Below are 23,124 nucleotides of genomic sequence, written 5' to 3'. Positions count from 1 at the left end.
GACTGACTCATCTCTGGCCATTGTGGCCATTTGGGGAGTGAATCAGTGAATGAAAGATTCTCTCTCCCTTTCTAGCTCTGTCAGATAAAAATAAAATGATAAATCTTTTTTTTTTTTTTTTTTTTTTTTTAAGTATCTTGGATCCAACATTGTGACACACTGGGTCAGTCTGCTGTTTTGGAAGTTGAGCACCAGTTCTAGTGCCGGTTGCTCCACTTCTGATCCAGCTCCCTATAGCAGATGACTAAAGTGGCTGGGCCCTTGCCTCCCACACAGGAGACCTGGGTGGAGTCATAGCTGCTGGCCAAGCCTGGGCCAAGCCTGGCTATTGCAGCAATTTGGGGTGTTAACCAGTGGATGGAAGATTTGTGTATTCTTCCTTCTTCCTCTGTCTGTCACTCTGCCCTTCAAATAAATAAATCTTCTTTAAAAAATTTCAATTCTGGGACAGGCGCAGTACCAGTTTGTGTCCTGGCAGCCCCACTTCAGATCTAGCTCCCTGCTAATGTTCTGGGAGAGGAGTGGAGGACAGCTCTAGTCCCTGAGACCCTGCACCCATATAGGAGACCTGGAAAAAGCTCCTGGCTTTGGCTCCAGCTCCAGTCATTGCAGCCACTTGGGAAGTGATCAGTGGACAGAAGATCTCTTTCTCTGTCTCTTCTCTCTGTAAACAAATCTTTTCGAAAAATGATTCAATGCCAAAGGTAGCTTGTGCCTATTCTGAATAAATGGAGGAGACTTCTCTAGTGTCATTGGGAGACAATCTTTCAGTGCTTAGTCTAAAATAGTTTCCTTCATTGATATTTGATATCAGGATTGATTTTCTCTGGACATGTTAATTAAGATGTAGTTGTCATAGTTCCCAAAATGAACACATCTATGTCTTCTGGACCATCCACAGAGAAATTGCTGGTAACAGTCGTGCTTCCAAGCATTACCAAGAAAGCTGGGCTGAGTGATGTCATCTGGCGGAGAATGCAGTGAGTCAGGTGGAAAACCATCCCTTACCACACTCAGCTCTGGCAGAGTCTATCTTGACAAGGAGCCAGCAGGAGGGGTTTGACCGCCTTCTATCTTCTCATGCGCATCATGAAGAGCAGTGGCATCTGCAGTGAGGCTGAACTGCGAGGCGGGTGTACTTCATTACCCCTGCAGGGCCACTCTGGCTCCACAGTTTCTAGGAAACATCTTGTAGGAAAAGGGTGAACCGGGTGGAAATCTCAGACCTTGCGAAACCGAGTCTGGGAAAGAGAACAAAGCCACCTGTTGGTTTGCAGGCACTACTTGATACATACAGAAGCCAAGTGACACCGTTCTGCTAAGAAGCATTTATAGATTTCTGGGACTTTTCAATTAGAGTGCCTTTTCCCTTTGATAACTTGATGAGCTGAAAGTCTCACTTGATGTCATCACTTATGAAATTTTACATGTCATCTACCATACTCCTCTGAACTGTGAAGCAGGTAACATGTGTGTACACCCACCTCTGAACCTTCAAATGTCTAAGGAGGAAGCACACGAGACCATTAAAGCCCAATACTGTCATCTCCACTCCATCATTCTAAATCCCTTGTCTGCAGGATCTTTTCCCCCTTCTCTTCTCTGTCAAAGACAAGGCTTCCTCCCCCCGCCCTGCTCCCCCCAATCAAAACATCTCTGCAGGATTCCTCTTCTGTACAACTTTCACATCCGTCTGAGCATCAGCAGTGGAGACTGTGAAAACAAGGAACAGCCCTGAGACTGCAGCCCTAAGACTCACACTGTCCCTAGGAAATTCCCTGAGCCAACCACAGGGAACAGGTGGAAATGAGCCAGAATAAGGAAGTAGGAATGAGAGGGACAGCAGCAGAGCAGTCTCCAGGGCAGTGAGTTTGTGGGGACAGGACCTGGGGAGGACTCATCTGAACAGAGCTTGGATCAGAAAACACGATGTCCTGTGCAATGCGGTGGGGGGGAGGGGGGGAGCGCCTACTTCAGGAGAGGAGAAGGCCAAAATTCAAGGTGGGACTTGATGTAGCTGGGAGGACATGGAGGATGTCAAGAGAGCCAGGGGGAGACTGGGGGGAACTATGGGAGCATAGGATGGCACAGTCAGGCCGGACAGAGCCCTGCAGACCAGTCAGCAGTGCGGGTTTTTTTGGTGAATACATGGCGATGCTTGGGACAGGGTTTTGGGCTACGCATAGCCTGATTCTTTACAGTCCAACCTGCTCTCTCTGCAACAGAGTTGGAGAGTGTGAGGGAGAGAGGGCAGAAATGATAAACACAGAAATAGAAAACAAATCATAGTGCCAATAGGATCCTGGACTGTCTGCCATTGTCTGTACCCATAATGTGAGGATATACTAAAATAGCAGAATGATGGACTTTTGACTGCTTATGAAGGACTACACTATTGTAATAATATGGGGGAAATCAGCTGGGGGGTTTTGGGGAGGGGGTAAGGGAAATCCCATAGCCTATGGAATTATATCACAAAATTAAAAATAAAATAGAAGAAAAAAAGAAAACTATACTTTGAGAAAATGTAATTTGAGAAATTATGGAAACATGTCAGTCTACAGAACACTTTTTCAGAATAGTAGATATCTTCAAATAAAATCATTTTTGAAGATTTGTTTTATTTTTATTGGAAAGTCAGATATACAGAGATGAGGAGAGACAGAGAGGAAGATCTTTCATCCACTGATTCATTCCCCCAGCGGCCGCAATGACCAGAGCTGTGCCAATCCGAAGCCAGGAGCCTGGAGCCTCTTCTGGGTCTCCCACACGGGTGCAGAATCCCAAGGCTTTGGGCCATCCTCGACTGCTTTCCCAAGCCACAAACAGGGAGAAATCTATAAGCAAAGATAAAAGATCGAGAATAGACAACACAATGCTTAAAGACAAAGTGGGAGGATTCACATCATCCAGTTTCAATAGTCAAGACAGTGTAGTATTGGAAAGACATACACTGATAACTGGACCAGTACACCCAAGAGACCCAAACACATATATCCAACTGGATTTTGAAAAAAGCAAAAAGGCAATTCAATAGAGAAAGTATAATATTTTAAACAAATGGTGCCGAAAATAATAGATGTCCACATTAAAAAAAATAACAAACCTAGACTCAGATCTTATATCTACACAAAATTAACTCAAAATGTATTACAGTCTTAAAGGTATAATGAAAACTATATGACTTCTATGCAGAAACATAGGAAAAATGTAAATGAACTTAAGTTTGGAAATGAGCTTTGAAAAGCATGCTCTATGAGAAAGAAACTTGGTAAGTTGCGCTTTATTAAAATTAAGAAAGTGAAAAGATAGGGACTTCATCCTATAGCAGAGTGCGTGGCATCAAATATTGACTCTGATGATTGAGCATTGTACCAAAGCACCTGAGAGGCAGGAGATGAGGGCCCAAGTACTTAGGTTTTTGGCACCCACATGGGGGACCCAGATGGCACTTCTGGCTCCTGGCTTAGGCTCTGGACTGTTTGTTGTGGGCATTTTGGGAGTAATTCAGCTGATGGAAGATTTGTTTCTCTATGTGTCTCTCCCTCTGTGTCACTTTGTCTTTCAAATAAATGAAACTTTCTCTAAAATTTATTTATCTATTGGAAAGGTAGTTAGAGAGAGAGAAAGGGACAAATAGACCTTCCGTCTCCCCAAATGGTTGCAATGACCAGAGGTGGGCTGCTCTGAACCCAAGAGCCAAGAGCTTCCAGGTCTCCCATGTGGGTGCAGGAGCCCATGTACTTGAACCATCTTCCACTTCTTCCCTAGGTATATTGACAGGGAGTTGATTAGGAAGTGGTGGAGCCAGGATCAAAACAGTAGGCTCTATAAGTTGCAGCTTTACCTACTACACCAAAGTGCGGGTTCCAGTAAAATCTTAAAAAAAAAAAAAAAGTAAAAGATTAGGAGGCCAGTGATGCGAACATCCCCTATGGGCACCAGTTCCTGTCTAGGCTGTTCCATTTCCAATCCAGCTCTCTGCTGATGGTCTGGGAAAGCAGTGAAGGCTGCCCAAGTGTTGTGCCACTGCCACCACATGGGAGACCTGTGAAACTTCTGGCTCCTGGCTTGAGCCTGGCTTACTCCTGACCATTGCGACCAATTCAGGGGTGAACTAGCAGATGGCAGATTTCTCTTTCTCCACCTCTTCCTCTCTCTGTGTAATTCTAATTTTCAAATAAGTAAATAAAAACTTTTTAACTAGAAGGCAAAAATAAACCAATGAAAAGGAGAAAATATGTGTAAAGTACACATCTGTAAAGAACCTGAATTCAAAATACACAAAGAAGTCTTAGAATTCAACAATACCAAGACAATTAAAAACAGGTGAAAAATCTGAAACGAAAGAGTAATAGAGATGACAATCATGCAAAAAAGATGTCCAACATCACTTGGCTTTAAGGAATGAGGAATTAAAACTGAAGCATATCATTACAAATCGATGAGAATTGCTACTATTTAAAAACCTGACAATAAGTGTGATGGCGAGGTTGCAGAGCAACAGGAACTGATGGGAATTCAAACCAGTAAAACCATTTTTAAAGATTGTTGGCAATGTCTTATAAAACTGAAAATCAGCTTACCATATGACTTAGTGATCGCCCAACTTATTAAAAATCATGCCTGCGCAAAGTTCTGCATGTGAGTGCCTGCAGGAACTTCATAACCATCAAACATGAAAGCCACCAAGATGTTCTTCGTTAGCTAGATGTCTAAACAAACTTTGAAATCATCCGTACACATGATTATTATTCAGAGGTAAAAAGAAATGAGTTATTGGGCCCGGCGCTGTGGCGCAAGTGGTTAAGGTTCTCGCCTTGCATGCCCAGGATCCCACATGGGCGCCGGTTCTATCCCGGCAGCCCCGCTTCCCTTCCAGCTCCCTGCCTGTGGCCTGGGAAAGCAGTCAAGGACGACCCAAAGCTTTGGGACCTGCACCCGCGTGGGAGACCCAAAAGAGGTTCCTGGCTTCAGACCGGCATAGCATCGGCCGTTGAGCTCACTTGGGGAGTGAGTCATCGGATGGAAGATCTTCCTCTCTGTCTCTCCTCTCTGTATATCCGCCTTTCCAATAAAAAAATAATAAAAATAAATCTTAAAAAAAAAAAGAAATGAGTTATGAGTTATCAAGTCGCATAAAATACACGGAAGAACCCTGATGCTGGGGAAAAAAGCCTAGCTCTACAGGCTAGATACGGTCTGGATGACATTCTATGAAAAACAAAACGATGGACAATTAAAAAAAAATGTAGTGTCTAGCAGGGGTTCAGGAGAAGCGGAGTGATGGATGAAAAGATGAGACACAAAGGATTTTTAGGGCTGTGATACTATTCCACGTGGGTCATGCAATTGTGGATAAATAACGTGAGGGATCTGTCAAAACTCTTTTAACAATAAGTATGAAAGTGAACTTTAGTGTATACAAATTCTTTAACAATCATTTAGGAAGGTAGGGGAATGCCAAACTGTAATTAAGAATGTGACAAAACTATACGTATTACAACTATATGAGACAAACAGTGGAAATGCAGGCAGGGAGTGCTGACCTAAGTTCTTGGAAATGAGAAGTCTGTAAAACTAATGGCAAATGAAGAAACAGGAAAATGTACATAATCACTATGGTTTCTCTAGTGGCTAACGTTGTTTCCCATGAGGGGAAAGGTTAGCCATTCTGAAACCACTGCACATGGAGACTGGAATGAAACAAATCAAGTAAGTCGGTGACAGGTGGTGGGAGGGAGGTTTCTCAGTTGGAGTGGAAGTTTAGAGATAAGCAAGGAAAACCAAACAGAATGATCTATGTGGTACCGAATTGAGCATCACCAGGAACTCATGTTTCACTGAATAGAAATACAAATATTTACTCTTAACTTAAATGAGACAAATGTGTAAGAGGGGACAGAAGCGCTCTAAAAGCACTACCAATAACCAAAACTGGAAACATTTTCTGCAAGAAAATAAAACTAGTAGTACATGGTAGTTTGAAGTATAAAATAAATATCCCGGAGTATCAGCTCATATAAATGAATGAAGATTAGTAAGGGGTGAGACAAGAAAACATCTTTCATGCTGTGGAATTTCAAATACATTATGTAGTTACTTTATCTTCAAGGGGGTGGAGCATAACTCCTCACTTGCTACATGTGGAGTGTTATAATGAATTCCTTCCAAAAAGTGCAGCACGGGGAAGAACCTGGACAGACTCTCAACCAGGTCATCAGCATCAGTGAGAATACAGGCTCCTGATATTTTGTGAGAAGGGCACTTTGCCTTGCTGGCCTGCCACCCAAATACACATAACCCCAGCCTGATGCCTAGGACAACATCTGAGGGATCCCAGTAAAGAAACATGCTATCAAAACAAACCTGACCAGTGCTCCTCCAAACTATCAAGATAATAAAAAAACAATAGAAGTCTAAGAAACTGTCTCAGCCAAGGAAACCATGAATTGATGATTAACTGCAATGTAGTTCCTTGGACAGGATCCTGGAACACACAATACTATCAGGTAAAACCCGTGGAAACCTGAATAAAGCATGGGCTTTGCTTAGTAATAAGGCATTAACATTGGTTCATTATGTCAATGTATTCACATTTTAATTTAACTTAATTTTTTACTATTGTTTGTTTACCTAGTTGAGAGGAATGCATGCCTGTGTGGGTCTCTGATTAGGGTGGGGAGGGTCAGATATGGAAGATGGATGGCATAAATTTTTCTGTTTCTTTTTTTTTTTTTTTCTCGAATGTCTGCAGGGAGGGAAAGTGAGGGGTCCGCTCCTTGTTGTTAAACTACATCAGCAGAGATGTAGATTTAGAGATTCTGATGTAGGAAGGGTGTTCTGAGGTTGCCTCTTGAATGGCCTTGATAGTTCTGAGACATTGTAGCTTCTTTGCACCGGGGTTGAGAAAATCCAAGGTCTGTTGGCTTACTATGACCTTAGTGCCTCCACAGGCCCAGGAACATGCTGTAAAGCTTGGCCAGGAGAGTGGTTGAACCTATTCTGCTTTTCATCCTCTGACAAGGCAGTTGATGTCTTCTGCTGGCCTAGATGAACTGGCCGTCATGTCCCCTCCCCCGTGTGCCTCTGAGCATGCTCTCTACTGCACAGGCATCAGCAACTGAGTAGGCCCAGTCTCAATACATGTACTCTAAGGTTAAGGTCATACCACATACATTATGGGTTTTCCCTGTGGTCAGTATTTGAGTCCAGTGATCTAGTTAGGGAGTCCCCCAAGAAACCTCACCTGTGGTGATCTCAGACTTGATGCTTCTCTGTGCCTGCTGGTGAGGGGTCAGGTTCAATTCATCACCTATACCAGCCAACGCACATACTGGCAGATGCAGGCACCTGGTCATTTCCACCTCAGCATGATGTCATATGCAAACTAATGGGTGCTGAGACCTTGCTCAGCCCAGCCCACCCCAGACCCAGTCTTCACACACACCAGTGAGTGCCACAGCCTTGTCATGGCGACTCCAGTAACTCCCACAGGCCTGCCCCCACCCCTGGTTTTCACTTGTGACAACATGTACTATGGTCTTGCCTGGTCCATCCTGTATCCCATCTGACTCTCATATTTACTCATTGGTAATTGTAGTTTAGTTCAGCCTGTCTTACCCCCAGACCTAGCTTACCCCCAGACCTAGCCCTGGGTACCACTGCCTTGAATAGTTTGGCCCGACCCCCAGTCCCAGTTCTTACACTCACTAGTGGAAGCAGCACCCCAACTGTCCCGGAGGCTCCCCTACCAGGCCCACTCCCAGTACCAGGTCTTGTGTATGCCACCAGATGCTGAGGCCCAGTTTGAGATGGCCTGCCTCCATTCTCGGCATTCACCAGCAGATGCAGCAGCCTAGCCCAACCCGGTCCACCCACAACCATCATGTGAATTGTGAATGCTGTGGTCCAACCCAGCCTGACTTGCACACCATCCTGACTCTAACTTGTGCCAATATGTGCTTGGACTGGCCCAGCCCAGCCTGCCCCCCAACCCAGCTTACACATATGGTGAGAATGCTGTAGCCCAGCCTGGCCTGGCCTGTCCCCAGCCCTGGCTCTGTGCCTAGTTAGAGGAATTCTCCAAGTTTCTGAACTACCAGTCCCACTCCCAACCCTGGATCATTTATGTGACAGCAAGTGTTGCAGCCCAGCCTGACATGGCCTGCCCCGAGTCCTGACACTCACCAGTGGGTATTGTGGCATAGCTTAACTGGCCTGCATCCATTCCAGCTCCTACCAGCCTCACTCACCCTGGCCTACCCCGAGACCCAGCTCTCATGTGAACTGGTGGATATCATGGTTTAGCACAGCCTGTTCACACTCATTCTGGCTCTTCCAAGTTCTGGTGGGTACTGGGGCCTAGCCTGGTACGGTCTGCTACCAATCCCAGCCCACAGGCATGCCAACAGGTGCTGCAGGTTTGCCCAGCTCAGTCTGCTTCCAGCTCCAGCTCTCACACTCACTGGTGGAAGCTGCAGCCCAGCAAAGGAGTCCCCCAAAGTTGCCTTACCAAGTCGTTCCCAGTTCTGAATTGTGCACATGCTGGCAGGTGCTCCTACCCAGCCTTGCATGGCCCACAATGTCTCAGGCTCTCACTGATAGGTACTACAGCCTAGCTCAGCCAGGCATGGCCACACCTTGTCCTGGCTCTTGTATATGGCAGCAGGTGCTGAGGCCTGGCCCAGCCTGGCCTGCTCCTAGACCTAGCCCACACAAATGCTAAGGAGTGTGGCAGCTTTGCCACACCTGGCCTGCCCCAGCCCCGGCTTTTGTGCTCCCAGGTGTAAGTTTTGATCTAGAAAAGGAATTCACCAAGTTCCTGTACTAGGTCTGATCCCAGCTCAGCAACTCATGCCTGCTGACAGGTGCCGCAGCCCTGATTGTCACGGTCTGCCCTCAGTCCTGGCCTTTGCATGTGCCATCAGGTTGTGCAGCCTGGCCCAACCTGGTCCCTCCTAACCCAGGACCCTGTGAATGTCAGTTGAGCTCCTTGGTCCAGCCTGGCTCAGCCCATCACCACCGCTAACTGTCCGCACAGACAGGTTGCTGCAGCCTCATAGAGGCAAGGTCACAAGACCCTATAGAACTTGCTCCCAGATTAGATTGTTTCACATTCTGGTGAGTGTTGCAAGGCTAGCCTTACATGGCCCACTCTGATCCAACACTCGTGGGTGAATATTGTGGCCTAGCCGAACCAAGCATGCCCCTTAATTCCAAGTTCTGTATATTCCAGAGGATGGCAGGTGAGGCTGTTTAGCCTAGCCCAGGTTCTTCAATTGGTGGATGCCTCGGCCTGACCCAGACATGCCCTTTGGTTTCCCCCATCTAAACTTCTCCAATCAGATCCCTCGCCTACCTGCAAGTACAGTGACCCGTCCGTGCAAGCCCCCAGAAATCATTCCCCACCCTGTCAAACATACCCTCAGCTGCTCCCACTCCAATACATACCCAGACTCCCTTCCCTGGGGCAATCTGCAGTGCCCCCTCCTGGGGACTGGGGTGGCATGTCCCAGCCTGGCATTCTCCACCTTCCCACTTATTTTGAAAAAAAAAAAATAGAATAGGCAACTATGCTGGCACAACAAAAATTTGGCAGTAACCAGGCTCATAGTGCCTGCCAGCTATTGCCTGCTTTTCTCCCAACAGTGTAACACAAGGCAATCTAGGCAGTTGCCTACAGCTGGAGTCATTGTCTCAAATGTTATCATGCCAAATATTCACAATACAGAAATCCCGGAGAATGTAGGAACCCTTCTTCACTATCTTCCTATTTCTCTATAAATGGAAAATAGCTCTGAAAAAAGTTATTTTAGAAACTATCACTTTAGGTGCAGGAGTTTAGCTCAGTGGTTAACAATCTTGCTTGGCAGGGAGGGGCAGCAGTGTGGCACAGCAAGTTAATCCACCACCTGCAGTGCCAGCATGCCATATGGGAGCTAGTTTAAGCCCAGACTGTTGAAATTCCAATCCAGTTCCCCGATAATAAATCTTAAAAGTAAGAACAGTTTGTAACATCCACATCCCATATCTGTGGCTTTTTTTCGGGGGGGGGGGAGGATGGGTGGGATCAAGTCTCCACACCACTTTAAGTTGTTTGCTACTATGCACTCTGGGATGCAGCAGATGATGGTCACGAACTAGGCTCCCTGGCACCCACGTGGCAGACTGGTTCCAGGCTCCTGCCTTTGGCCTTGCCAAGCCTCATCTGTTGCACGCACTTGGAGAATGAACTAACACATGAAGATCTCTCTCCTTCCTGAGTAAAAGGAAAAGAGGTAGCAATCTAAAACGTAAACTGTTACTTTGAAGCAGAGAGGCAGTTGTGGACTACAGAGCTATATTAACTAAAGCAATGTGTGGCTCCTGGGGGAATTGCCTGCAATTTACCTCAGAGAATCCAGAGGGAGAAAAAGCCGAGGTAAAGGAGCGAAATCAGTGGGGAAAAAGAAAGGGGGAGTCGACGTGAAGGTTGCTCGGCAGTATTCTGTAGGTTTGGGATTTTTCAAAATAAAATGTAGGGCAAAATATCAATATGATTTTAGGTTTGCACAAAATAATACTGAAATATCTGGGGATCACTGCTCGGCCTTTGGGTAACATCAAGTGTAAAGTGTCTGGAGAAACAAACATGCAAAAACAATTAGAAAAAAATCCTGAGAAATAAGTTATTGTTAGGGCCTGGTGTGGTATCCTAGCAGCTAAAGTCCTCGCTTCACACGTGTCAAGATCCCATATGGGAACTGGTTCTAACCCAGCGGCCCCAGTTCCCCTCCAGCTCCCTGCTTGTGGCCTGGGAAAGCAGTCAAGGATGGCCCAAAACCTTGGGACCATATACCCGTGTGGGAGACCCAGAAGAGGCTCTGGGCTCCTAGCTTCGGATTAGCATAGCTCGAGCTGTTGCGGCAGTCATTTGGGGAACGAATCAACAGATGGAAGATCTTCCTCTCAGTATATCTGACTTTCCAATAAAAATAAATCTTTTTAAAACAAGAAATAAGTTATAGTTAGCAATGCTAAATATGAAAATATGTAACAACTTGTAACAAATTGAATGACTGAGTGAGGTGGTTTTTACAATCAGTATGGAAGCAATGTGAACAAATGATGTACTACCCAGAAAGCTATTGGGAGAAGAAAATGTTTAATCTTTCCTTTGTTGCTACTATCTAAATAAATTCCAAAGAAATAAAAGACTTCAAGGGTAAAAACAAAAACTTAAAAGTACTGGAAAAATACATTTATTCATAAATGTAAATGCCTTTCTAAGGAAAGAAGCCATAAAGACTGATAAATTTAACTACATAAATCAGTAACACACAGGAAAATGTTATTAAACATGTGACAATGGACCAATGGACCAATTTCCTTAGCTTACAAAAAGCTCATACAATCAATAAAAAATAAGTCATCTAATAGGAAACAGAACATGACCATACAGTTCACAGAAAATGAAATAGCAGTAACCAATAAACATGAAAATGTGTTCCATCGCCTCATTAAAATGCAAGATACCATTTATCCACTTTCACATGATCAAACATAAAAAGTAGTACCCAGTATCACAGGCCTCATAAACAATCATTCTCATACATTGTATACACAAGCACATGGGGCAAAGGTTTCCAGAGGATAATTCAGCAAACTACTGAACTGAAAATGAAAACTACTCTTTGATCTGACAAGTCTATTCCTATACATGAACCCTACCAACATTCTCATTATATGAACAAGTATGTTCACTGCCATATAAGTTAATAAAATATTGGAAACCTAAGAGTTCACTAATGCTTGAGTATTTTTAGTACACTGGGATACCACAGTTTTTAAGAAGCATGATTTCTGCACAGATCTAGAAAGATTTTACAAAACACAGCAGAAAAAAAGTAAGGTACAGGAGAATGCACAGATATCGGTTTTTAAATGTTTTCAATGATTACTGGCAAACCAAAGCTTTTTGTCCTGTAAGAACATCAAGACTCTCGATATTGGTTATCGTTTGAGAAAAATATTAGTGTACGAAGGAAGGAGAACAAAAGTTGTAATATCTATGCCTTTCTGTACTGTCCAATCGTTTTGTCATGTGTGTGTAGTTTTCTCCTTTTATAAGAACACTGGTTTAGCAGTTAATTTTGAGGTAGTCCTAGGAAGACTTGAATACTGGTGGTGTTTTCAAAAATACTGTAGGTAACTGCCAACTTTTACAAACTAGGATTTCTTCTCCTTACACTGTTTTGTTCTCTTATGCTTTATATATCATGCTTTTCTGTTAAATACAAAGTCACAGTTTTAAGGGCAGTTTGCCTTTTTCTATAAGAAATTTTTCACGAAATGATTTTAGACACTGCTCTTCAAGGACCAATTCCTGTACCTCAAATGGTATTTTCTGCTTCAGAAATAGAAATGAGATCATATAATCTACTATGGCTATGACAACTTAAAATTGCACTAAGAGTTTAAATGTACAGTTCAATATAAAATATCCACTAAATTTAGTAAAATAGAATCACAATGGAAAAATACAGTCATGAAATTAGCTCGTAACATTTTTTTCTGGGGCCAGACAAGAAGAAGAAACGAGATTAAAAATCAAAAACACACATACACAAAAACAAAACAAAAAAAAACACTACCAAAAAACAGGGTGAGACAATCATTTATTTATTAGACAGGGTAAGTTCATTTAAAGAGAGAAAATATATCCAAAATATAAGTTTAGTTTGTTGTTACAGGCACTGATGCTCCCAACAAACAGCACTCAATACATCATGGAAACAGGCCACATACAACCAGGAAGATGCTGTTGTGCCACAGTGCTTAGGAAACAACCAGTACAAAGCTAGAGCGCACAAGATTTCCCAATTCATCAATCTGCATTTTCTGCCACAAGGCCATTTGGCTGGCTCCCTCGTTATTAACAAGTGAGTCTTTCTGTATTCTCAAAACTGTGATTGATACACACTTCTGAATGTCATTGAAATCATAGTCCACTGCAGACTTAGCTAGCTCACATGGTTTTGAACTGTCCTAGGCAGTAACTGAGTGTCTCACTGTGCTGTAAATTAAGTGCCATAGTTAATACATTTATCAGGGTTACAATGCACCTGAATCACCTTTAGTCCTATGTATATACTTGGAAAAGACAGCAGAAATTGACTGGGGTCAATTTGAAGAGAAATTAGGTGAGCTCACCTGGCCTGAGGTATACAAGCTGCTAGCACACTCAAAATTATTATGTCAATTATAGCCAAATTATTTGGCATCATTTTTAGCAGGTCTTTCCTAACTGGGCAGGCAGAGAGTTCAATATCCATTCTAGAAGCTAGTGAAAACATTGTAAAGTAATACACTGATTACTATGAAGAAAAACTATTGCAAATGATCAACTGAGAAATCTGCTAAGTCTGGTCTTCTCTCAAATATATTAATTTTGCCAACCATGTCCTTTCACAACAATAAGTAATCACAAGATAAAGAATAACTTTTCACTCCACATAGAAAGCCTCTGGGGGAAATCCACTCACAAAAGACTCACACTGTATAAATTCATTTATATTAAATGTCCAGGAAAGGCATACCCACACAGAGAGAAAGTAGATTAGGGTCGGGGGCAGAACTGGGTGAAAATGAGGCAACTGTTACAGGGCAAGGGGATTCTTTGTGGGGACTACAAAAAGTTCTAAAAGTGATTGTGGCCAATATTGCACAATTTTGTGATTTACTGAAAGTCACAGAATTGCACCCTTTAGTTGGGTCAACTGTAAGGTAGGCAAACTACATCTCACAACACCATGGAAACATATTAGGAAAGGAATTCAGCCGCAAGAGAAGAAAACAAGAGACTCTGCCAAGTCAAGTGATACCTGAGGAAATGGTAGACAAAACTGGCATAAGGAGCTTGCTTTTTTCCACACTACTTTGATTTCATTATTACTTTTACCTGACTTCACATTCTTCACACGTTTCAAATTATTTTAGGCTATCGGCAGATTCTAACTTTGTTCTCATTAGAGAGCAGTCAGTGTTCCACAGAAAGACTAGATCAGCGAAACAAAACAGAACAAAACACTAATAAAAAATGCAATGACAAATTCATCTTATGCCTTGGGGCTGTGCGTTACCAGGCAGAACAGAAGGAGTGAGGTTCGGTTCTAATGGAAAATGCCATCAAGTATAAGGACATCTTATGAGTCTTGCTTTAAGCATATTTCCTTTTCAAATCTGCAGACATTCCCTTTACACCTATACAATTCAACAAAAGCAATGTGCTTACACCTGTACAATTCAAAAATGCATTATGTCCTACATCAAAACATTCAGTTTCCTGCAGCATTCTGGATCAAAAGGCTAGCCAATTGCTCTAAAAGTAAAATTACTCTTTCTAAAAGAATTTAATTCTATGTCTTCATCCTCACCAACATAGACTGAAGACAGACAGAAAACTCCAAACCTGCTATAAATCTCAAATGGCCTTGCATTTTATTAAAAAAAATTAAATAATTTGTTCCAAATATTTAGAACATATTTGGCCCAATTTCTTTAAGTCTGCCTTTAGATTAATGAGACGTTTTATTTTCATTTAATTCACTAGTTTAGCATGAAAACAGCTAACAGCAACTCTAAATAAATTAAATTAACAACAAGCAATCAGCTTTCCTCAACAATTATTGTTCTACATAGGCAGGATAATGAAATCACAAATAGTCTTTTGGTCTATCTTTAACTATTCCTATACTATATAATCACTTAGAGCACATTTTAACACATAAAGGAAGAGAACACAAATAGTTTTACAGCAAGTTGAACCTGTTAAATACTTCTGTTACGACACAAAAATTTCATACTGTACACAGAATCTGAGAAGTGATTACACAAGACAGTCAATGCTAGAAAGTATACAGGAGTGGGGTGGAGTCAGAAACCATGGATAAATGAAAGATCGGCAAATATTTGCTGAAGCAGAGCCACTTGTGAGGGGATATAAGAAGAAGGTATATGTCACCATTTTGGTCTCATTAGGGAAGTTCATTTCCTAAGAACTGAAGATCATTTTACTATAATTCATGCTGCAAAATGCAGTAGTCACACAGTAATTCCAAAAGGATCCTAAAAACTGTAGTGCAAAAGAAAAGAATTTTAAGAAAATAAATAATCACAGAAACCATCAACATTTTTCAATGTGTTCAAAACAGTGACTTTACAAAATACGTGAATTTGTCTTAAATGAAAAAATTTCCTTATATTAAATTCAATCAAAGATTCATTTCATAGATAACCAATACTGCATTAAGAACTTGACCAACAATGTACAAACAATGGCCATAGTTTTTTTTTTTTAATTGGTCTGAGAGATCAATATAAATACTAATGGGGGGAGTGTGTTTTATACCCCAAACTCCAATATTCAGCTTTGTGTCCTGTCATATCCTAATTTGTAAAAATCTTAACGGCGCAGTGATTCAAGTTTTCGTAACTTCAGTGATGTGCTAGAGGACAATGCATCCTGATTTGAAGAATTTGTGGCATCCGAAGGCCGGAACAGTACTCGACCACGATGATTAAATACATAAAAGGATGGGTGATTCCTTAATGTATCAAATGTCCTTAAAAGAAAAAGAAAGCCATCAGTTTTAGGTAATCTTTATAAAAGCCTAACTGAAAACAAACAAGTTTCCAGTGAATTACACATTTCCTACGGGTTACATTTTTAAGTATAAATTCATGAAATCAGACTGTGAATGATAACCATGCTGTATTTCACTTTGCCTATAGGTAAACAATAAACAACCTGGAAAGGCAGCATTAAACCATCAAATTACTTTTTTTCCCTTTTATCTGAGAGGCAGAGAAACAAAGAGACAGAGAGCTCCCATCTGCTGGTTTATTCCCAAGATGCCTGCAAGGGCTAGAGTTGGACTAGATCCAAGAGCCAGGAGTCAGGATTGCAATTGAGGGCTGCCACACAGGTGGCAGAAATTCAGTTACCTGAGTCATTGCTAGTGCTTCACAGGGCCTGCTTTGGCAGGAGGCTGACTCAGGAGCCAAAGACAGGAATCGAGCTCAGGCAGTCTGAGGTGAGATGCAGGCATCTTAACTGCTAAGCCAAATGCCAGCTCCCTAACTCACAAATTTCTTTTTCACTCAGCCATTCCTTCCAGAATGCCTCTGAGTAATAACGCAAATACTAGCTCAACTTTCATCACCTCTGTAAATCTAATAGTAACCCATGCTCCACGGTCTTTTCAAAAAACATTACATAGACTGTTACTTGATTATGCTCATTTGGTACTCACTATTCAAGCCATGACGAATTCACAGATTTGGTTTCTAAGAATCTTTCAAGTACAACAGCAACAACAACAATTAAAAGCTCCTGCCATTGTCCAAGTTCATATGCCATTTTGTTTTACTTTTTTCTTTCCTGGCTCCTTGCCAGAGATTCTACATAGACTCTTTGTAACTGCAGTCATCAAATCGGAATATCCTTTCTTCCTTTTCCCCCAATAAGACATATATGGTCTAAATAAAGTAAGTTCACAAACACCTCAGTGTATGGCCTTAATTGTATTTGTTTTTAATAATGTTCCTGGAAAGAAACAAAATAATTCTTCCTTTGATCAAAACTCAAGTCTCAATGTCAGCCCATCTAACCATGCAAGCATCATCTGATACACAAGAGGCCCGATACGTAACTATTAAAAATGTACTAACAAAGCCAGGGTGATTTGGTTTCCTCTAACATATGAGTGAATTCTCTAACATACATAAATTCTTCCAAGAGAATATCATAAAGGGTTATTATTTCCAGGATCGGGAACATGAATAAAATCCAAAGGCAAAATTCAACAAAACTAAAGGATGGTTTTAGGAAAGTAAAAGTATGCAAAAGAAAGTAAACAAAGCTCATGAAAATAGCTTAGAAGTATAGAGGAGGAAAGCAAGTGGATAGCAAACATTCCTTAATTCAGGAATAGAAAAGGCCGGAGAGGAGAGTGTATGTCAACATAAATGTAAGTGAGAGAGGAAACAGAAACCCTTTATTCTTCCAGAGAGCAATCTGCAACAAGAGGATACAAAAAGAAGAATGGAGGAAGAGCAGGCGGGAGGAAGGGAACAAAGCGGGGAAAGGAGGGAGCAGAGGAAAGAAGCTGGGTTAGTATTTCTACAGGGTTACTCCTGGTTCTGTCTATGGTCAACCAGACAACCACCTGACATTTTAAGCAACTAATGGTCACCACAACTAGTATTTTATTCTAATATCTAAATCTGTCATTCAGCTTCTAATTTTCCTATCATATCAAACACTGCCTCAATATTTTCACTTCATTACTCATACACACTGCATAAATAAAATATAAACAAAATCGATTTTGATGTACCAGAAAACACACATTTTCAATTACATAAATAAAGCAAACCCTTATACAATGAAATGCCTATGAAAAGCGAAAAAAGACTTACTTATTTTTTAGTTCTGAAGTAGCATCCATGTCTTTAAACTCCCCTGCAATATGAACTATACCATAACAGGTAACTGCAAAGGCCAGAAGTGTCTGAAGCACTATCTGCGAGTATAAAGATTGAGATTACTAAACAGCACACAAATGTTACTGTAGGCATTTACAGTCCTCTCTGACTCCAAAAGGGACTTCTCTCAAAACAAATCTAGAAGTTCTGTGCTCAGTGACAACAATACATCGGATGCCTTGATAAATGAACTTAGTGACCTGCCCAAACAAGCAAAACAAAGGAGTACTGCCATGCCAGTGAGTTATGCAGAAGTCAATGATCAAACATGACCTGCTTCCAAGAGCAGCTAAGAATTTTTCACTGTATTATTCTTCAGCATCATACATAAGGAACCTAAATCATATGTATACAGTTCAAAGACAACACTGCACACCCACCAACCTGGTTAAAAAAAAACAGAATACCACCATTATCTCTCAAGTCTCAAATGTCCCTGTTCAATTACATCCTGGATTCTCTCTCAAATTAACTACTGTATGTAGTTGTGTATTAATCAGTTCATTGCTTTTCTTCTCTTGTAAAACAATTATTTATTTGAAAGGTAGAATTAGATAAAAATGGAGAAACAGAGAGAGGTTTTCCATCTGCTGGTTCACTCCCTACATGGCAGCAAAAGTGGCTGGGCCAAGCCAAAGCCAGTAGCTAGGAAATGCATCCCTGATCTAAGTGGGTGGCAAGGATCCAAGCACTTGGGACATCTTTCACTGACTTTGCAGGTGCAATTATCAGGGAACTGAACTCATGCTGCAAATGGTAGCTTAACTTGCTGTGCCACAACACCAGCCTCTTTGTCTTTCAATTTTACCAGCCACATCCATATTTCTAAAACATGTATGCTTACTTTTCCCATTTTGAATTTTTAAAAATAGACTCAAATGTACTCTTTTTATGTCTTGTCTTCCTTGCTCAACATTATGTTTGTAAAATGTATCTGTGCTATAGTAGTATGGTTGTAGTCTATGCAATTTCATCGTGTCTTGTATTTGGTTATAGGAAGATATCGCAATTCTCACATTACATGTTGTCATCTGCTGCCATCAGACAGTCAAGGGCTTGTTTATTCAAATGGCTGCAGCAGCCAGGGCTGGGCCAAGCCGAAGCCAGGAGCTGGGAACTCAGTCTTGGATTCCCACATGTGTTTCAGGGGCTCAAGCACTTGAGCCATCAGCTGCAGCCACATTATCAGCAAGCTGGGCTAGAAGCTTTGCAGCCAGGGCTCAAACCGGCTCGCCAAGGCAGGATGTCATTGTTACAAGCTGTGGCTTAACCCGTTGCACTGCATATTTTCTGGCATATTTTCCTGACTCCAAATTTTCCAACTTGTAAACAGAATGAGGTGGTTTAAAATAGACACAGTTGCACCTCTGAGCATCTGTACATATGTGCTTGTGTATCCACAAAGAGCAAAGGTGACAGGAGATGAACTTACTAGCCTTATTACACACAACTACAGCCAAAATTAGTCACAAGGCACTGTTGTGTCTAAATTAAAATCTACTTTCAGGTAATACCAGTTTACATTTCCATCACTGCTGTACCAAGAACACTTACTCTACACAATGCAAACAATGGCACTGTTACAAAGAATACTGTAAACCTGTAAGTTAACATGCAAGAATAGTCAAGATAAACTGTTGAAAAAAATGTATCAACTAATTATAGTTGACAATTATGCACATTTAAGAGACTGTCTTTGATTTAGTAAAACTACACATATAAAGATACTATTGTTTATGCATAGGAAGGAGACTGAACTACTAGTCTACTCCAAGCTGGAGAAAAATGTCTGAGGAATGTGGTCTGCATCTTGTTGGTTTAATTGTGTGGAGTCAGTTTTCAGTTTTACAGGTTTTGTTACAAATAACCTACTACTTTTGCAATTTCAAATATACTAAACATAAAAACTGTGAATAAAGCACAAATATGTCATTTGAGGTTAAAAAATACTAATTTTTTGGTCTTATCACCTCTTTGTGTCCCTAAACAATGTATAAGTAGTATTCCTTGTTTTAAAATCTTATATAAGCAGGGACTTTTCTAAAAAACTAAAGCCCAGATGCCGGTATTGTGGGCACAGCAAGTTAAGCTACTGTTTGGGATGCTAGCATGCAATATCCAGGAGCAAGGCTGTAATCATGGCCACTTTGTTTCCAATGCAGCTCTCTGCTAATGCTCCTGAGAAGGCAGCAGAAGATGGCTCAAGCACTTGGGCCCCTGCAGCCATGTGGGAGCTCCAGATGGAACTGCTGGTTCCTGAATGCAGCCTGGTTAAGATTTGGTTGTTGCTGCCATTTAGGGAATGAACCAACAGACGAGCAATTATTCTCTCTCTCCCTCTCTTTCTCTCTTGCTCTCATTCTCTACCTTCCAAATAGATAAATCTTTAAAAAAAGAAGCCAAACAGTCAAAATTTTAAGTCCATTTTATGCAATCGACAGAGGAACTTCCAGAAAGACCACTCTATGGTTCTAGAAAGACTACTTTGGTTTCCAGAAAGACTATGTTTATGGTTCTAGAAACAGAATCTGCATACAGAGCAAAATTTTTGTATAAAGGGAACAGATGTTACTTCACATCCAGAAAATTTTAAGAGAATCAAAATCAGCAAAAAGAAGCTATAAGCTATGTGGTTAGCTTTAAAAAATATATTTAAAAGAATACAAATGACCAACTTACATCTATTGGCAGTGATTCATCTTCTTTTTCTGTTAATCGCATATAAGAACGATCTATAAATCAGAAGCATATCATTAAGGAAAGTATAGCTCATTCTTTGCTCTTAGAATGCAATCAAATCAATATACCAAAGAAGTGATTAACTTATAAGCTATACAAAGTAATGTTATCCCAATTCTTCAAAACCCTCTATTGGCAGCCAGCGTTATCTTGAACTATTTTATTCTCATTGTGACCTGTTTTGTCACCTTATAAAACAGGGTTAAAAAAAAAAAAGGTGGACAAGTATCAGGCAGAAATACCTAAGCGTAATTTTTCTTTCATTACTGCAGAAAGTAGAAACTATTTACTGTACAAACTTGTCAAAGAAATTACAATAATAAAAATAAACAGAAAATCTCAACTCTGCAATAGCACCACCACCACATAACACAGACAGAGTAATACAGAAATGTTTCTCCTAAGAGAATACTCTGGGGCAGTGAAAGAGGAATTCCAGGACATAAGTTCCTGTCTTTACTACTATTTCAGTATAATTGTGCTACTGCTTCAACCACAGGAGGCACCAAGCAACAAAAGAAAAGGGTCAGACTTGGAAACTTCAAAAACATGGAGTATGGTAACAAACAGCTCTTCCAACAGTTGTATCTCATTCAATTTAAGATACACTCAGTGATTGTAACACATTTTAATTTCACAGCATTAAAATGCAGTAACTTCTCAATGCCAAAGTTTCCCCAAAAGTAATAATGGTAATAACACGGAGATGAAATAAAATGCAGTATATGGTTAACATGTTTCTATAATAAAGTTCATTACGGCAAAGCTCAGAATGATGCAACACCATAGTGTGCTATCTCCTGCTACAATCTAATGTGACACAATCTCAAAGGTAAATATTAGTCTTTTCCCAACATCAGCATTATAAGGAGATCTCACTGTAGTGACAAACCCACAAAGCATTTTTTATCAATTGAAACACAAAATACAGAGTCCTCATTCTAAATGAACCTAGGACTATCTCAATTTAATAATGTACTTTGGACAAAAACATTCAAATTACTTTGAGCATACATTCACTCTTTCTTAAAATACAATGTGCTTATACATATTTCTTACATTTTAATTTACTAGGTTTATCATAATACAGTTGTAAAAGAAAAATCAAAACAATACCAAAAATAGATTTTGACTAACCTCCTACAGTCTGCTCAATTCCCAGCTAGCTTTTCTGTTTGCATGAAGCGTAATCTGAGTCTAACACTACCTTAGCCAGGCATTTCCTCATCTGCAAAATGAAGGGATTAGACTTCAGTACTCTCCAAGGGCCCTCCTTGCTCTATGATTATACAATTTCAAAGCTGAAGCTTGTTGTAGAAAATGACAGCACCCCCGTGTATCCTAGTCACCTCCAGGACTATACTTTTAAAACCAATGGGCACACAAATCACCGGGGATCTTATTAAAGTGCAGATCCTGTTTCAAGAGATCTGGGGTGGGGCCTGGGTGTCTAACAAGCTCCTTGAGGATGCCCATGAGGCTGGTCGGTGGATCACACTTTGTAATAGCAAGGCTCTAGGGTACTTAATCCCCCAGCTCCACACGTCTTTATATACTTTAACCACTGAATCCATATCACCTTATTGTGATTATTTCTCAACTCACTCACTTTTCCACTACTTTGAACTCCCTTCGGGCATCACTGAATCCCTAGCGCCTAAGCACAGTGCAATTTCAACCAGTGACCACAGACTGAATTTTATAACGCAGTGTAGCATGTATCCTTTGCCCAAGGTCATGTAGATACAGCAGTAAAACAAATTTTTAACTAGTCTTTCAGACTCCTAGTCCAGTGGTCTTTCCCCTGTGTCACCCTGAGGTCACGGATCATTTTACTTTTCAGTTTGCACCTGGACAGCTCGGGAGTGCCCAGAATGCTGTTCATCTAGCTGTCAAGAGACCATGAGCATCTGGAGCTCACTGTCCCGCACTGCTGCCTGTCCTGCCCCGTGCTGGATTTGACATCACTTGTCCTGGATTCCCGAATAGACACCCTCTCTTGAATCCTCTCCCGACACCCCCTTCCAATCTTCCCTCACTCTCTGGTGCCTCATTCGCCTTAAGCTCAAACTCCAAGGGTTCCACCCTGGACCCCAACACTGCTTGTCTTAGTCACCCCAAACTGTAACGTCTCTAATGACCGTTCCCCGGACACTCAATCCGACAGTCCCGTAGGGATGCACCTACACATTGTCCCCAGTGGTCCCACATGGGAGCAGTCCCTGTCACCCAAGCACTTACGCTGAGCAGCGGAAAAGGCGGCGTGGGCTAAAGCAAAGAGGCCGATGCCTACCAGCCCCTTCCACAGCGATGGCGCCATGATACTGAAGGAGCTGCAACCCAACAAAGAGGCGAAGGGCGGCGGAGCTGTTCCCTTTTTCACCGGCGGGTGTCAGTGCGGCGCCGAGAGATGACGTCACTGAAGACCTTAGCGTGTGAAGTGTCTCAGGGGTGATAAAAACGGGAGCAGCGAGAAAGCGGAAACGGGAATGTCGGGAAGGAGGAGTGAGGGACGCGGAAAAGGGTTCGGGAGAGCTGGGAGCTTGCGCTTTGGGCCTTGTGAGACGGGGTGGGGCTGAGCGGAGGGTGTAAAGGACTGGGAAAGCGGGATCAATGGGGACGCGAAGAGGAGAGGCGGCGAATGAGCGCTGGCCGCGGGAGAGGGGGTGGAGCCTGGGGAGACCAGGGTGTGGCTGAGGGACGGGGTACTAAGTGCCTGGGTCAAAGGTGAAAAGGCGGGCTGTACTGTACTGAGACCCCCGACGGTGGTGTTCTAGTTGGTTGCTTTTGGTTTTTCTTTCAAGCTGCGTCCTTTGTTCTCAGTAAACCTTTGCTATGCTTCCGCCTTCTGTGAAC

General features: G+C 41.8%; 1 protein-coding gene across 1 annotated transcript; it reads right to left on the bottom strand.

Moving 5' to 3' along the window:
• Positions 1-12,647: 12,647 nt before the first annotated feature.
• Positions 12,648-22,897, bottom strand: MMGT1 (membrane magnesium transporter 1). The gene is made up of 4 exons (XM_040999795.1): positions 22,510-22,897; positions 20,209-20,261; positions 17,464-17,567; positions 12,648-15,605 (listed from the first exon to the last, which is right to left on the bottom strand). Exons 1-4 carry the CDS (start codon positions 22,586-22,588, stop codon positions 15,446-15,448), a joined length of 396 nt encoding a protein of 131 aa, XP_040855729.1. The 5' UTR covers positions 22,589-22,897; the 3' UTR covers positions 12,648-15,445.
• Positions 22,898-23,124: the final 227 nt, after the last annotated feature.

The sequence above is a fragment of the Ochotona curzoniae genome, unplaced genomic scaffold, assembly GCF_017591425.1.
Source record: "Ochotona curzoniae isolate NIBS_2020 unplaced genomic scaffold, NIBS_Ocur_1.0 scaffold_1852, whole genome shotgun sequence".
Taxonomy (NCBI): domain Eukaryota; kingdom Metazoa; phylum Chordata; class Mammalia; order Lagomorpha; family Ochotonidae; genus Ochotona; species Ochotona curzoniae.
This window is presented reverse-complemented; position numbering and strand designations above follow the sequence as displayed.

What these genes read in the sequence shown, in the direction of transcription:
- MMGT1 (XM_040999795.1), bottom strand. Translation starts at nt 22,588, where the DNA reads ATGGCGCCATCGCTGTGGAAGGGGCTGGTAGGCATCGGCCTCTTTGCT. An exon ending in ATGAATCACTGCCAATAGAT is followed by an intron (nt 17,568 to 20,208) that starts GTAAGTTGGTCA and finishes TTATACTCGCAG; the next exon opens with ATAGTGCTTCAGACACTTCT. An exon ending in ACTTCAGAACTAAAAAATAA is followed by an intron (nt 15,606 to 17,463) that starts GTAAGTCTTTTT and finishes TTTTCTTTTAAG; the next exon opens with GACATTTGATACATTAAGGA.